General features: G+C 36.2%; 1 protein-coding gene across 3 annotated transcripts in view; it reads right to left on the reverse strand.

Moving 5' to 3' along the window:
* acap3a (ArfGAP with coiled-coil, ankyrin repeat and PH domains 3a) overlaps positions 1-16,156 on the reverse strand; it is a 73,379-nt gene that overhangs the window by 17,918 nt on the left and 39,305 nt on the right. For 2 of the 3 annotated variants that reach the window (XM_051880178.1, XM_051880177.1), the window contains exons 5-10: positions 13,888-13,946; positions 12,674-12,857; positions 11,619-11,663; positions 11,430-11,525; positions 10,877-10,951; positions 7,150-7,161 (exon numbers count right to left, since the gene is read on the reverse strand). In XM_051880178.1, coding sequence (XP_051736138.1) covers positions 7,150-7,161; positions 10,877-10,951; positions 11,430-11,525; positions 11,619-11,663; positions 12,674-12,857; positions 13,888-13,946 — 471 coding nt within the window. The remainder of the gene's footprint in view (positions 1-7,149; positions 7,162-10,876; positions 10,952-11,429; positions 11,526-11,618; positions 11,664-12,673; positions 12,858-13,887; positions 13,947-16,156) is intronic. The other variant, XM_051880180.1, reaches the window with a different exon arrangement.

Here is a 16,156-nt window from a genome sequence, read left to right on the forward strand (position 1 = left end):
ATAATGGCCCTCTTCCTGTTTCAGCAGCACACTCAATGATCTCAACTCTCTGAATCTGAGAGGTGAATCATCATGGGAGGTCCTTATGGGCAACAACCTCCTCAGTTCAGGTCATTTATATTGATTATCTCTGAGTGGAGGAATGATATGCTGTCAGGCGAGCTAATACTTTAGCCATCACGTGTGCTTAATGGTATACTATTATAAGCTCAAGGAGACATGGAAAGCATCAGGCGGAAGTGATTTCACAGAAAAGACTTTAATATAAGTATAGCGTTGAATGAGAAAGTTCATATATTGAGAGATCTTCTGCTTCTTAGATTTACTTCTGGGAAAAACAGCCCCTAATGTCTCCTCCAGAGATTCAGAAGAGACTGTCTCAAACTGTGTGCCAAGATACAAAGTCTGCAAAGTCAGAGATCTCAATATGAACTCAAACACTTCTCATCAAATTCTTCTGATGTTAAATAATATACACTACCGACCGAATTGGGAATAATTAAGTCTCTAATGTTTACCAAGGCTGCATTTATCTGATTAAAAATACAGTAAAAACTGTAATATTGTGAAATATTATTACAATTTAAAATAATTGTTTTCTGTTTGAATATATTTTATGTCAAAGCTGAATTTGCAGCATCATTACTCCAGTTTTTAGTGACACATAATCCTTCAGAAATCATTCTAATATGCTGATTTGGTGCTCAAGTAGCATTTATTATCATTATCAATATTGAAAACAGTTATTTGTAGAAATTATGATATACTACCATTCAAAATTTTGGGGCAATTTACATTTATTACTATTTTTTTAAGAGATTAATTCATTTTATTTAGCAAGGTCATATTAAAGTGATCAAAAGTGACAGTAAAGACATTTATAATATTACAAAAGAATGATATTTATATAAACTTTCTATTTATCAAAAAATCCTGAAAAAATGTATCACAGTTTCCAAACAAATATTAAGCAGCAAAAACTGTTTTGAAAAAATAATAATAAGAAGAATAACTATTATTAATAATTAAGCAGCATATTAGAATGATTTCTGAAGGATCATGTGACACTGAAGACTGCAGTAATGATGCTAAAAATTCAGCTTTACCATCACAGGAATAAATTACATTTTACAATATATTCAAAAAGAAAACAGTTAATTTAAATTGTGATAATATTTCACAATATTACTATTTTTACTGTATTTTTTAATAAAATAAATGCAGTCTTGGTTAAAATAAGATACTTTCAAAAGCATTTAAATAATCATAATTATTCCAAACTTTATCCACATTCATTTCACAGCTTTATCCTCTTATTGTATGTCAACAATTGACACATTTATGTCTATTTCCAAGGAATTTTAGGAGAAACATTCAATACTAAGTTGATACCCGAAAGAAACATGTCCAACTTTTGAGCAATACAATCAAAACTGCACTGTAAAAATGATTTTTTGAAGATTATTCAAGTCTGTTTTACAAGAAAACACTATTTCAGTCTTCAGCATTTCATGTTTAATTCAATGTACTACTTGCCGTTTCTTTGTAACTATTTGTTAAAATGTACTAGCAATTTCTGAGTAAACATTGTTTCAAAGTAAATCCTACACCAAACTTCTTTCAGTGTGTGTTGTAAAATGCACTGACGCCACACTGATTAGGGTGCACAACTAGAGATAAACAGGGTCATTCATCATGTCTTCATAACTAGATAATTTCACAACCCAAACAAAAGTCCTTGAAAAAGTGTCAGCCTTCATCTTCCTATCAGTCTGTGGCACTGTGAAAACTTTCAAAGTGTTGTGGCCTCTCCTGAACCCTCTGAAGACCTGAAGATAAAGCTGCTTCAACACTTCAGCAGCAGGTCTGACAGAGAATGGACGTTCTGCTGAAAGAGCTCTTTGAACAGAAACAGTGTGCTCTTGCATCTTAAACAAGATTGCGTAACATCATTCGATGTTCCTTGATTAAGTACGTGAGACACTGTTGTTTAATATAATCATGTAAGAAATTAAAGTAAACAACCACCCAGAATACTCTATATAATAACCACTTAGCAAACTGCCACATCACTTTAATATCGTGGTGTGGAGCTTGCACATTTCCTTCAGAAAATGTAAAGATCTAGTCTTTTCTTCTTCTTGAACTGGTTGTGACAATACAGCTTATTTATAGTCACTCATTTTACCCAAATCCACAGCAGGGTGACTGTTCAAACATTCACATCCATTCACTTGTGTCTCCTTACAGCCACAGACTAAATGCTTCGCTCAAGTTCTGAATGGTGCAGAAAACACCCTCCCTTTCACTCGCTCTCCTGCTCTGCCATATTCCCACACACTTAAACACACACGGATAAAATGCAGTAATGCTCCCATACCTTTAAATCTATTAACGTGGAAAGATTAAGAGAAATAAAGAATATTTATAGACACAAATAAAAAATAATAAAGAATATATATATTATATATATTCCTTATTTATTTACTTTGTCTATAAATATCCTCTTTTCTCTTAATCTAATAAAATTCATACAAATAAAAATAGTGTGTGTGTATATATATATATATATATATAGAGAGAGAGAGAGAGAGAGAGTTTTGTTCATTTACATAGAGTAAATCACCCATATATTATAAAATATACATATATTGTGTATTATATTGTATAATAGTATTATTTATTATGTTATATAATATAACAAAAAATGAATACTATATATATATATATATATTAATATAGAAAAATATGTATATATGTGTGTGTGTGTGTGTGTATGTGTATGTATATGTATATACAGTTTTTGACCTACTTTTGACCTAGTTTTGTTCATTTACATCAGTAAATCATCCATATATTACAAAATATACATATATTGTGTATTATATTGTATAATATAATAGTATTTATTATACGTTATATATAACACAAAAGAAGAATATACTATATATATATTTATATAGAAAGGTATGTATATAATATCATATATATATATATATGTGTGTGTGTGTGTGTGTATGTGTGTGTATATATATATATATATATACACACATATACATATATATACAGTTTTGTGCATTGATATACAGTAAATCATCCATATAATATTACACAAGGTATACATATATTGTGTTATATTGCATAATATAATAGTATTTATTATACCTTATATAATATAACACAATCTGTGTGTGTGTATATATATATATATATATATATATATATATATATATATACTTTAAAAATAAAACAACAGACTACATGGGCTATATGTATTTTAGTGAAGCTTAACTGCAAAACTATCAGACACATGCATGCCTTTATATTGTATGAACATTGAAAAGGAATTTGAGTTCAAATCCTGAAAAGGCAGACAAGGAAACTATATATTTTTTTTTAATCACTATATTTCTTCTACACTTTCTATTCAGCCAAAAATGTAAACATGAAAGAGAATAGCCAACAGCATTAATGCACCAACTCACCAAAGTGAAGTCCAACCTTCCGAAGATCTTCATCCTTAAATGTTTGATGTATTTTAAAATCATTGGATCCTCTAGAAGCGGCTCAGCTCTGCTAATCGAGTGTGCAGCACAAATCAAGTGTGCAGTCAGCACACCGTGTGTGAGTCACGCAGCCTGGCAGCTCTCATAGTCAGCCGTACAGCTTCAGCAGGGTCAATCATGTGCGATTTCACCTGCCCACTGCTGCCCGCTGCCTAGCTAAAGCTCATTAACATACAGCTGCCGTCCCACGAGCTGAGCACCCGACGCCGGACCACAGCCACTAACACATCATGCTTATTAACTTTCTTTAAGATTATTAAAAATTATTATAACAAACTACAAACAGATAATGTACATGTAAATAGCTATATATATATATATATATAAAAATATTATTTTTTTCTTTCTTTCTTTCCTTTCAAACTGACGTTTACTCCATATCCCGTCATTCCCCCATCACAACATTGTACTTCAAAGCAGAAAATGTTCCTCATTATCATTTAAAAGAGCAATTAACCAAATATTTGAAAGCTCATCATAAAACAAACGTCATTAAAAATCAGAATATTTCAATACCTGTCAGCTGTGGCTGAAGAATCTTCTGTGCAGCATCTCACAAAACATTGTAAGACTGCAGAAGACTATCGGCGCTATTTTAGGAACTGGCGATGACGTGTGAGCTTATAAAAGCCATCGTCTGTTTGAACTACAAAGTCTATCAAATTTTAAAGTATTCCAGTGGGATAAAAACACTGGATGAAATATTAAACCTCAAATTTAGGCCGTCTTATTTGTAGTGAAGTGCTGTGAAGCCACTTCACTACAAATGTTCACAATAAGAACACCAGTTTTACTTGCTGGGCATCAATGAAGACTTCAAGAATGTCATGCTTTATTCGATGGCATAAAAAAGAACATCTCCATCTACTGTCATTACAGAAACACAATATAATTAATCTGTGAAATATCATCTTCACATCACATGGTAGGTGGCACTATCTTTTTTGCAGGTTGTATTTTGAGACTGCAACAAGCTGGAACTGACATGCAAATATCTTTCATTCTGAAATAACAGACTAGATTTTTTAATGAGTCAGTGCATGTGTCAAAATGTTTTTAACACCATTAATAATTTGTTAATTATTGATATTGTATATCATATTAACACAGAATTTAGGGTGGGCTCTTTTGAATTGGACCAGTAAGCAAACACCCTTTAAGTAAACAACCACCTACCAACCACCCAGAACACCCTAGCAACCCCTTAGCAACCACTCAGAACACCCTAGCATCCAGAAAGAGACTTTGGAGTGTCTTTTGACTTTGACCAGTAAGCAACCACTAAGAACACCCTAGCAATCACCTAGCAACCACTAAGAACACCCTAGCAACCACTTGACAATAATCCAGAAAGAGAATTTGGGGTAGGCTCTTTTGACTTGAACAGTAAACAACCACCGAACAACTACTCAGAACACCCTAGCATCCAGAAAGAGACTGGACAAGTAAGCAACCAATAAAAACACCCTAGCAACCACCTAGCAACCACTTGGTAATAATCCAGAGAGAAACTTTAGGGTGGGCTCTTTTGACTTGAACAGTAAGCAACCACTGAGCAACCACTCAGAACACCTTAGCAACCCCTTAGCAACCACTCAGAACACCCTAGCAACCACTTGACAATAACCCAGAAAGAGACTTTAGGGTGGGCTCTACTGACTTGAACAGTAAACAACCACCTAGCAACCACTCAAAACACCTTAGCAACCCCTTAGCAACCACTTAATCCAGAAAGAGACTTTGGGGTGGGGTCTTTTGACTTGGACCAGTAAGCAACCACCTAGCAACCACTAAAACACCCTAGCAACCACTTAACAATAACCCAGAAAGAGACTTTAGGGTGGGCTCTTTTGACGTGAACAGTAAGCAACCACTCAGAACACCTTAGCAACCCCTTTGCAACCACTCAGAACAGCCTAGCAACCACTTAATCCAGAAAGAGACTTTGGGGTGGGGTCTTTTGACTTGGACCAGTAAGCAACCACCTAGCAACCACTAAAAACACCCTAGCAACCACTTAACAATAACCCAGAAAGAGACTTTAGGGTGGGCTCTTTTGACGTGAACAGTAAGCAACCAACTAGCAACCACTCAGAACACCTTAGCAACCCCTTAGCAACCACTCAGAACAACCTAGCAACTACTTAATCCAGAAAGAGACTTTGGGGTGGGCTCTTTTGACTTGGACCAGTAAGCAACCACCTAGCAACCACTAAAAACACCTTAGCAAACATTTAACAATAACCCAGAAAGAGATTTTAGGTTGGGCTCTTTTGACTTGAACAGTAAACAACCAACTAGCAACCACTCAAAACACCTTAGCAACCCCTTAATCCAGAAAGAGACCTTGGGGTGGGGTCTTTTGACTTGGACCAGTAAGCAACCATCTAGCAACCACTAAAAACACCCTAGCAACCACTTAACAATAACCCAGAAAGAGACTTTAGGGTGGGCTCTTTTGACGTGAACAGTAAGCAACCAACTAGCAGCCACTCAGAACACCTTAGCAACCCCTTAGCAACCACTCAGAACAACCTAGCAACCACTTAATCCAGAAAGAGACTTTAGGGTGGGCTCTTTTGACGTGAACAGTAAACAACCAACTAGCAACCACTCAGAACACCTTAGCAACCCCTTAGCAACCACTCAGAACAGCCCAGCAAACATTTAATCCAGAAAAAGACTTTAGGGAGGGCTCTTTTGACTTAGTTGTTGCTACAAATAAAACAAATATGTTCAACATTGTACTGAAAACTGCATTTCACCAAAAATACTAGGCTAATGGAAAATATTTTTTCAAATCACATCCTCCTGTTTGTAGCTCTGATTCTATTAAGTTCTGCGGTTCCTGTGGGTCATTAATGGGTTTAACTGATGTTCACAGATAGCTTCGCGGTGAGAGAGAGAGAGAGACACTTCATGATGCATTTCAAACAAACAGTTTCATAAGAACTACAACAAGGTTTGAGACAGACAAGAAGATATGAGCCTGGACAATTACTCAGAAACAGAACAGGCATCTGTGGTTTAAAAATCACAACATTATGGAATTATGGGCAAGTTTCTCCTTAAAGTGGCTCTGAGGCCATATGTTCCTCACTGATGCCGTAAGCCCAATACTGTCACCATGGTTTGTGGGTAATTGCTATGATGGAGTGTGAGTGTTTCGTGAATGAACGTTGAAGATCAACAGCATCCAAAGCAACCCCAGAAAGCATCTCTTATACAATATACAAAGAAAAACATCTGCTCTTCTCATCAACCACAACAAGAAGCTGAAAAATTAAATCCATAGAGGAACAAACATCTATTGAATAATTGCTGTGCTGAGTGGGGGATGATGGGACAGCCATCAGCCGTTACATAAGCCAGATTCGTTTGTAGGGCATATCAATCGGTCTCACTGAACTCTAATTATATAATCAGTTACACAACACAGGATTTGGGTTAGAATTATGTGCAAAATTATACTTTTTCCCCCCTAAAATCCATCTGGAAATTTCAGAGTGCTTCCATCTTGAAAGTCACATTAAAACAGACTTTTATAAGCCATTTTTGTAGGACTTTAGAGTAAAACACTCACCTGTAACAGTGTCTAAATCAGGATGAAGACAGTCCCAGAGCGGAAGATTGAAGAAAACAGAATAAAAATTAGAAATATTAGAAATAATTCTAATAATTCTACATGTTGTACAAACACACAGTTATGCATTTCTTCACTTCAACAATCAAATGCTTTGAATTTGCTTTTACCAGTAGTGGCCTTTGCTATGTTTCACTCATTTCACTTGAAACGGGCCTCTGCTTGTGCTCGAAAAAGAGCCCCGCCATCACACATTGCACACACAGCAGGGTCGGAAATTAATGTGGGCTTGGGGCAAAAATGCCACTAAAATGAATAAAATGCTTTCAAAAACCAAGATACAAGTTCTTGTTTTTATATATAAGCAATATCACATGAGCAAAAGTGCTGTTTTCCTGAATATCAGCACATTTGCAAATGCGATATTGATTTTATACAAATCAATAAACAATAAGTTAATAGGCTGCTAGGTAACTTGAATTTTAGACACAATATTGTCTGTTTTTTCTCTATTTTGCCAACAAAAACAGTACAGCCATGGCGCGTCTCCAAGCAACACAGTTTCAGTTTCATTACTGAATGAGTCTGTGTTTTTGAACTAATCATTTTAATGAATGACTTGATGACTCACTCACTTCTGCTTTGTCCCTAAATGAATCAGCCGTTTTGAACGAATCGTTTAACTAAATTATTTATTGTGATGCTGACGCAGGAGCCGGCCAATAATGAGTCAGTGTTCTGACATAGAACCTGGAAGCGCTGCAACATAAACAGCGTACGAGAATGACACAGAAGAGAAGATTTTTTTTTTTTTTTTTTTGCGCACAAAAAATATTCTTGTTGCTTCATATAATTAATGTTGAACTACTGTAGTCACGTCGATTGTTTTAACGATGTCTTTAGTACCTTTCTGGACCTTGAAAGTGTTGATTATATTGCTGTTTATGGACGAGTCATATACATCTCGGATTTCATCAAAATATCTTTATTTGTGCTCTGAAGATGAACGAAGGTCTTAAGGGTGTGGAACGACATGAGGGTGAGTGATAAATGACAGAATTTTCATTTTTGGGTGAACTAACCCTTTAATGCATTAATTAACGTTAACTAATTGGACTTTATTGTAAAGTGTTACCAGTAATACATTTCTATCATAGGGATAATAATAATAATATTTAAATTACAACAGATATTTGAAAATTATTACAAATATCTGTTTAGCATCTAAGTCTGAGTTTAAGTGTCTGTGGGACTCATGATACTGGAGCAAATATAATGTAGATATCTGTCTGTGTATATTTTTCACAGAAAAGTGATGAACTAGGTGTCAGAAGTTGTCAGAAAACACAAGCAGAGCTGTCAGAGTTCTTGCTGAGAATCTTCTAAAGGAACTTCAGCAAGGTCTATTTTCTGTTCGCCCAAAATATACCCACTTCCTGTCTGCTCAACATCATTAATAACTGGAACATATGAGGACAGAAGAGCTGTTCTACTCCTGCCAGAAAAACAAAGTACAAACACTGAAGGAGAAAGTATCCATAAAAATGTCTTTAAATAACTCTGGGCTTTATTTAACAACATGAAAAAACCTTAAAATCAATCAATTCTTTCTTCCTTTTAATGTTTTGAAAATGAAGAGAAACATGAAAAAGAAGAGGTTAGGAAAACGATGCTGGCAAGACGTGAGGAGCACCGTAGCTTTTCTCTTTATTTTTTCTTCAAATTTAACCTAGTTTTGCAATCAAACTTTATTGTGCTACGAAAAGGAATTAGTAGTCTTTAGTATTTTGACTAGTCCAATTAAAGCATGAATAATCCTCTATCACTAACTCCAGTTTGAAGAACGCTAAACACTTACTTTCTTTAGAGGATTAGCATCTTTAACAGCCTTATTCTGGCATTAGACACGAGTCAGTATCTTTAGTAGCAGTCCAAAAAGTGGATATCAAGGTTTTTCTTAAAGGGTTAGTTCACCCAATAATGAAAATTCTGTCATTAATTACTCACCCTCATGTCGTTCCACACCCGTAAGACCTTCGTTTATCTTTGGAACACAAATTAAGATATTTTTGATAAAATCTGATGGCTCAGTGAGGCCTCTATTGTCAGCAAGATAATTAACGCTTTCAGATGCCCAGAAAGCTACTAAAAGACATATTTAAAACAGTTCATGTGACTACAGTGGTTCAACCTTAATGTTATGAAGCAACGAAAATATTTTTTGTGCGCCAAAAAAAACAAATAACGACTTTATTCAACAATATCTAGTGATGGGCGATTTCAAAACACTGCTTCATGAAGCTTCGACGCTTTACGAATCTTTTGTTTCGAATAAGTGGTTAGAAGCGTGTATCAAACTGTTAAAGTCACGCCCCCCAGTGGTGAACCATTGAAATTTCGAAACACTTATGATGTAATGAAGCCTCGTTTACTGAAATCACCTGACTTTGGCAGTTTGATATGCGCTCCGAACCACTGATTCAAAACAAAAGATTCGTAAAGCTTCGAAGCTTCATGAAGCAGTGTTTTGAAATTGACCATCACTAGATATTGTTGAATAAAGTCATTATTTGTTGTTTTGGCAGACAAAAAGTATTCTCGTCGCTTGATAACATTAAGGTTGAACCACTGTAGTCACATGAACTGTTTTAAATACATCTTTAGTAGCTTTCTGGGCATTGAAAGTGTTAGTTGTCTTACTCTCAATGCAGGCCTCACTGAGCCATCAGATTTTATCAAAAATATCTTAATTTGTGTTCTGAAGATGAACGAAGGTCTTACGGGTGTGGAACGACATGAGGGTGAGTAATTAATGACAAAATTAAATGCCCCTATTATGCCTAATTTAGTTTTGGAGGTCTCCTACAATAGGTTTACATCAGGGGCGTTTCCTCTGAGGAGGCAAGGGAGGCAGTGCCTCCTCAAAAAAAACTGGATGAGAAAATAATCGATATTACTTTTTGTAATACAATACAAATGTTACAAAATTTGACATTAAAAAGTGTAAAAGTCACTTGTTTTTCTAATGAAACACTGTCAAACAGCGACACCCGCAGGTGAAGTTACAGCAGGAGTCCGTTACTCTTGTGCCTCCCTTTTGCTCATAGAAATAAAGCAGAGCCCGTATAGCATGCGGTGGGTTTAGTGGGGGGTAATTGAGAATGAATGGGGGAAAGTCACGTGAGAGGAGGCAGTGCCTCCATTGCGTTGATTGGATATGTCAGTGCGCGTCGGAAACTAAACGCCCATTGCCATATCTGAATTTCAGCTCCGGAGGCTTCCTCAGTGATGCGAACAGTAACAATGGCGTCAGTTTTACCGTATCATTTCCAGCCCGAGTCTCATCCTTTTGAAGTGCAGCAAAGTGGATTTGCATGAATCTTCTCGACATGTCGAGAACACAAAATAAACTTTTCCAGTCTCAGCTACAACTACAGTGTTTGAGGGTCAAAGTAGACATTCACAAGCAGCCTATGAAAACCATAGGCTGGCATTATGCAAATTTGTTGTAGGTTTAAGTAGAAATTAAGACTGGAATTACTGACGACTCATTTCAGGCAGTTCAAAATCAGTTCTTTCTATTGGGAGACAATACTGTAACTCCATTTATCGTGCACTTCGATCTTTGAAACTATATTACACACTACATGAAAGATAATGTCTGAAAAAGCATAATAGGGGCACTTTAACTGAGTTTGTGTTTATGTGTGTGCGTCTCCATTCTTACCCTCTGCTGAATCGTGGCATGTTTATGCTCCATTTCTCTCTTCTCCATCGCTGAATCAATCACCAGTTGATCCAGCTATGACAAGATGAACAATCGGTCATTGTAAGTTTGTTGTCATCTCGTGTATTAAGAAAACATGATCATATTCATTATCTGCAGGCATTGCTTGTCTGTCTGTGGCACGGCACTTTCAGATGTGATGGTAGGTTTAGTACTAAAGTTGGTGATGTAACATGGTTCGTCGATGAACTAATTAGACAGAAATCAGATAGAGATCAGGCGCTTGTTGGTCTGAGGTGAAAGTGTTTTAGGGCCTAGAATAAATGGACTATAAATGTAGAGAAGTAGCTTATTTTTTTATAATTTTAATTATGCAAAATAAATAAATAAATAATGTGCATAAACAAAATTAATGAATTTGTAAATTAGTTTTTTTAAAAATCATTTTTGCAACTGTTTTTCAAACCTGTTCATTTCAAACTGAATCAATGCTGCCAAACTGGCCACCATCTCTCCGGAGGAAAATCAATAGCGCACAGGGAACACTGCTCACCTCAGCAGCCAGTTTCTTCATGTAGGGGTCAATCTCATCCAGGAGGTTGTAGCCCTGCTGATATAGGGAGTACTGCGCATGCATGAAGGATAACATCTGCAGAAAACAGGACAGATACAGATGCTGCAGAGTCCAGAATAAAGCTATACATTTACATATACCAGGAAAATCTCCATCAATGATACTCACCGCATCTAAGATCTCAAATTTCTTTTTGGCTTGAAGGACATTGATCTACATGGAGAAAAAGAGACTTATATAAAACACTCTTATATGTTCATCTATCTATCTATCTATCTATCTATCTATCTATCTATCTATCTATCTATCTATCATTCCATCCATCCATGTATCCATCCATCCATCCATCCATCATTCCATCTATCCATCATCCATCCATCTATTATCCATCCAATCAATCAATCAATCAATCAATCAATCAATCAATCAATCAATCCATTTATCATCCATCCATCTATCATCCATCTATCATCATTGATCATCCAATCAATCAATCAATCAATCCATTTATCATCCATCCATCTATCATCCATCTATCATCATTGATCATCCAATCAATCAATCAATCAACCAATCAATCAATCAATCAATCAATCAATCAATCAATCAAATCAATCCATTTATCCATCCATCCATCCAATCTATCTATCTATCTATCTATCTATCTATCTATCTATCTATCTATCTATCATCCCATCCATCCATCCATCCATCTATTTATATTAACATTATGAAAGGTTAATAAATGCTGTAAATCATATTGTTCATTGTAAGTTCAAGTTAAAGTCATCATGAAATCAAAATTGATAATTCTGCCTTTTTTTATAGAATATTGCAGTATTTATTATAAATGATTTATCCATGCACATCAATATTTTCTTAAAATTCATGTGCCCTCGTAATCTTTAATCAAAATAACTTCCCCTCCTCTTGCAGTGACATCTATTCTCTTCTCTGATGATGTGTTTACTGGCGCAAGGGCGGGGCAACCTGTCACTCACATGAGATCCACCAATAGCAAACCACAACCATCCAATCAATTCCACATGGACAAAACCAAATCCCGCACTACATTTTTTATTGAGAATCCATTTCACTCGGATATACGTCACAATAGGGAAGAACAGACTTTTGTAACTCCCATTTCATGCTGACTTTAATGCATTAACTACTGCTAACAAATGATCCCATATCGTGAAGTGTTACATATATATAGTTTCTACCTGAAGCACGTAGTCCAGCGCGAGATGTCGGAAGCACTTGCGGGTGAAGTTGAGGGTGCTGGTGGCTTCCTCCACCTCGTGGGGTTTGTTTCGAGGTGCCTGTGCGTTCTTCACCTGTGCTATCTCCAGATCCTCCCTCACCTTATCAAAGTGCTTCTTCGTGTCCTTGAATTTACGTACGTCACTGAAAGACAGACAGATATTCATAAGATTGGCTCGTAGCAGCCTAATAAATATGAAACTGGGCTGCTGATATGGAGGCTTCAGGTTTGATCCCAAGGAAATGAAAAGTTTTTTGGGATCTCACTGAGGTTTTGGAGAGCTATTTGTATTCTAGCACTTTCAGGGTGAACCTGAGAGGCAATTGTCCTTATTTTAACACGGTATCTCTGAAATATTAATATTATCTGATAAAATCGCACATGACAGATCAGCCGGATCTAATAAAAGCTTCATATCGCAGTGATCTTACTGAAATGCCATTAGCTTTACCATATAAATCTTCCACCTACTGCATTATCAGTGATCACCTGTGATAAATGAATAGGAACCTGTTCTCAAGAATCCCATTAACCTACATGAGGACACGTTAATTATTAATGAGCTCCAAAAGTCAGATCATTATTTATAATCACCCTGTGGGAAGCACAATAATGAAAAAACCCTCAGGGAGTGTGTGATTGTGAAAGCTTTCGCATCTGCAGAAGATGCTTTTGTGCGTATGTGTCCGTTCAAGTGCAAAAAGATACAGAAGAGAACTCAGTTCAGTATCGCGCACTATACAGTATGAGAGGTGGCTTTCTGTGCGCATGTTTTGGATGTGTGCGCAGCACAGAAAACAGCATGCAAGTCTTCTTGTGCTTGAATGGTTTAAAGTCATATTAAAATGCACATTCGATAAGAGGAAATGAAATTTTAATTTTATAAAAAGTATCCGATTCCAGAATTGGAATTGATTTTCGATTCCCAACCCTAATTCTATATCATATATAAGCACAGCAAACCTACAGATTAAAGAAACAACATCACATTTTAAATGACAATTTTTATCAGAAATATTGCAATTAGATTTTTCCCCATATGCTGCAGCCCACAGTAATAGTGATATTTAAAGTACAGGTTTAATATTGGGTCAACTTGTATAATATAAGTTGTTTAGCAGGGTAAGCGACACCACAATATGTTAGTATACAAATATAGTCCAGTACACTCACTCTTTCACAAAGCTGTGCAACTGCTGCTTCACTGATCTCTGAGCTTGATCAAACAGGATCTGAAAAACACAAAATAATACACATGAAAAAAGTACCACATTAGTTTGAGCCAATGGCATCTGAGTATCTCTTCATCACACAAGCCTATTCTCTGAGAAAGTCAAGCAGCAATAGCTCAAGATGAAGCTTGATGAAGACAATGCATTTTCATCAGTCAACTTATATTAGTGCTTGAACAGCATTCTTATCAACAGATCACTGTCCTATGATTTAGTAGACTTAGGACTATTGTTAGACCAAAAACTTACAATGGAGCAATGACTGGTCACCCTGAGGGAAAAATGCCACTTTTTGTGAATGTTGCATGTAATGTTCCAACACTAGATGGCACTCTCGCATTTGTTTAATCTGAGCTGTAGAGGATGTAAACCTGCGAGTATGACCTCCCAACACACATTTCATCATCATCATCACACCCCAGCGCCTCATTGAGATTCAGCCTGAGTCTCTGCGCAAGGACGTCTGAACTGATCGCGTATGCCATGCTGCAGCAGCGGAGTAAAAATAGGTCACTCAGGGCAGGGAGGGAGCGACATGAAAGATGAGAAAGAAAAGAGAGGGAGCATAGGGAACAACAGAAAAACAAGAGAGGTGATGCAAAATACTTAGGATGTGGTGTAGTCACATCCACATCACCACATAAGCTACAGGGGGACATGAAGACTAATGATCCCCGAGCGCTGGACCTTCAGGGCTTTTTAAGAGCTTTGATTTACAGAACATTGTTGTTGATTGCAGGAATACATAAAGAATCTAAAGTGTTTTATGTTTGTGAAATATTCAGTATTTATTTCTTCTGGACAGACACAAATATAGGTCATTTTTCTATATACAGACAGTCTCAGACTTGACTATATTTTTCATGTCGATCTATCATTGTAGCACCAACTATTTCAGTAAAACTCGCCCTTAAAGGATAAGTTCACTTCAGAATTATTTCTTAGGACACTTAAGACACTTATTCCTCATCTGGGATCATGTAGAGCCCTTTGAAGCTGAACTGAAACTGCAATTTGGACCTTCAACCCGTTGGTCCCTGTTGAAGTCCACTTTATAGAGAAAAATACTAGAATGTTTTCCTCAAAAACCTTCATTTCTTTTTGACTGAAGAAAGAAAGACATAAACATCTTGGATGACATGGGGGTGAGTAAATTATCAGGAAATTTTAATTCTGAAGTGAACTAATCCTTTAAATTACTCATAAAAACAAAAAATGTGATCGCTTTATGTCAATAAGACAAAGTGGGCAACTCTCAATGAAAATAGGTTGAAAAAGCTAGGGCTTGAAAATATGTTAAAATATAATACAAAAGGTTATTATTTTCAAGATGCAAGTCCCAGACTTCTCACATTTTCAGTGGTTATTTTTGGGGTCTTTACTTGCAGATTTTCCTGAAGAAAAAAAAAAAACTGCAGACCTACTATTCATAATATAAACATAAATAATATTTATTATTTAAATAATATAATTAATAATAAAGTAATACCTTTCTATATATAGAATTAATTTAATTGGGACAACATATATATATATATATATATATACACACATACACACTTTTTTTTATATAAATAGACTTTTTAAATAGACTTATTTGTGTGGAAAAATCTGCCAAGTGTCATTACATGCAGCTTTTCCTGGAAAAAAAGTCCTGAAGACCTACTCTCCATAAGGCAAACATAATCCCAAACAAATTTCATTGATTACATCAGCACAAGAAAAATCCCATTACCACATTTTATTGCGCCAACACAAACAGGAAAATGATCTGAAATGTCAGTAGGGCTGTAAACCCAGATTCTGATGTAACGCCCCAGATAAATACATTTAAAACTAAGTGGTTTACTTTTTCTCTTTCCTAGTTCGGGTCGGTTTATAGCGTCATAAACTTCGGCAGGGCCCAAATAAGGTGCTTAGTGATGAAGGGCGATGCTTTTGTGGTCCTCTGTGCCTTGCGTCAAGGTTTACAGCCTCCCCTACTGTTAGGCAACAAAGATCCCTCTATAAAACACAAGACTCTGTTTTTGAAATGCTCATCACAGAGCTCTTCTAGATGTCAGTGGCTTATCCTGCATCCATACGGCCTTTAAATGAAGCAGCAGGTTCTGGGAAACTGAGAACCCGACTGTCCATCAGTCTGTCACAGCAAAGCCGGTCTCGGGTCTTTGGCAGGAAGAGAGAGAAACACCCCATGTGTGGTCCACGGA

Source organism: Ctenopharyngodon idella, chromosome 22 (assembly GCF_019924925.1).
Source record: "Ctenopharyngodon idella isolate HZGC_01 chromosome 22, HZGC01, whole genome shotgun sequence".
Classification (NCBI taxonomy): domain Eukaryota; kingdom Metazoa; phylum Chordata; class Actinopteri; order Cypriniformes; family Xenocyprididae; genus Ctenopharyngodon; species Ctenopharyngodon idella.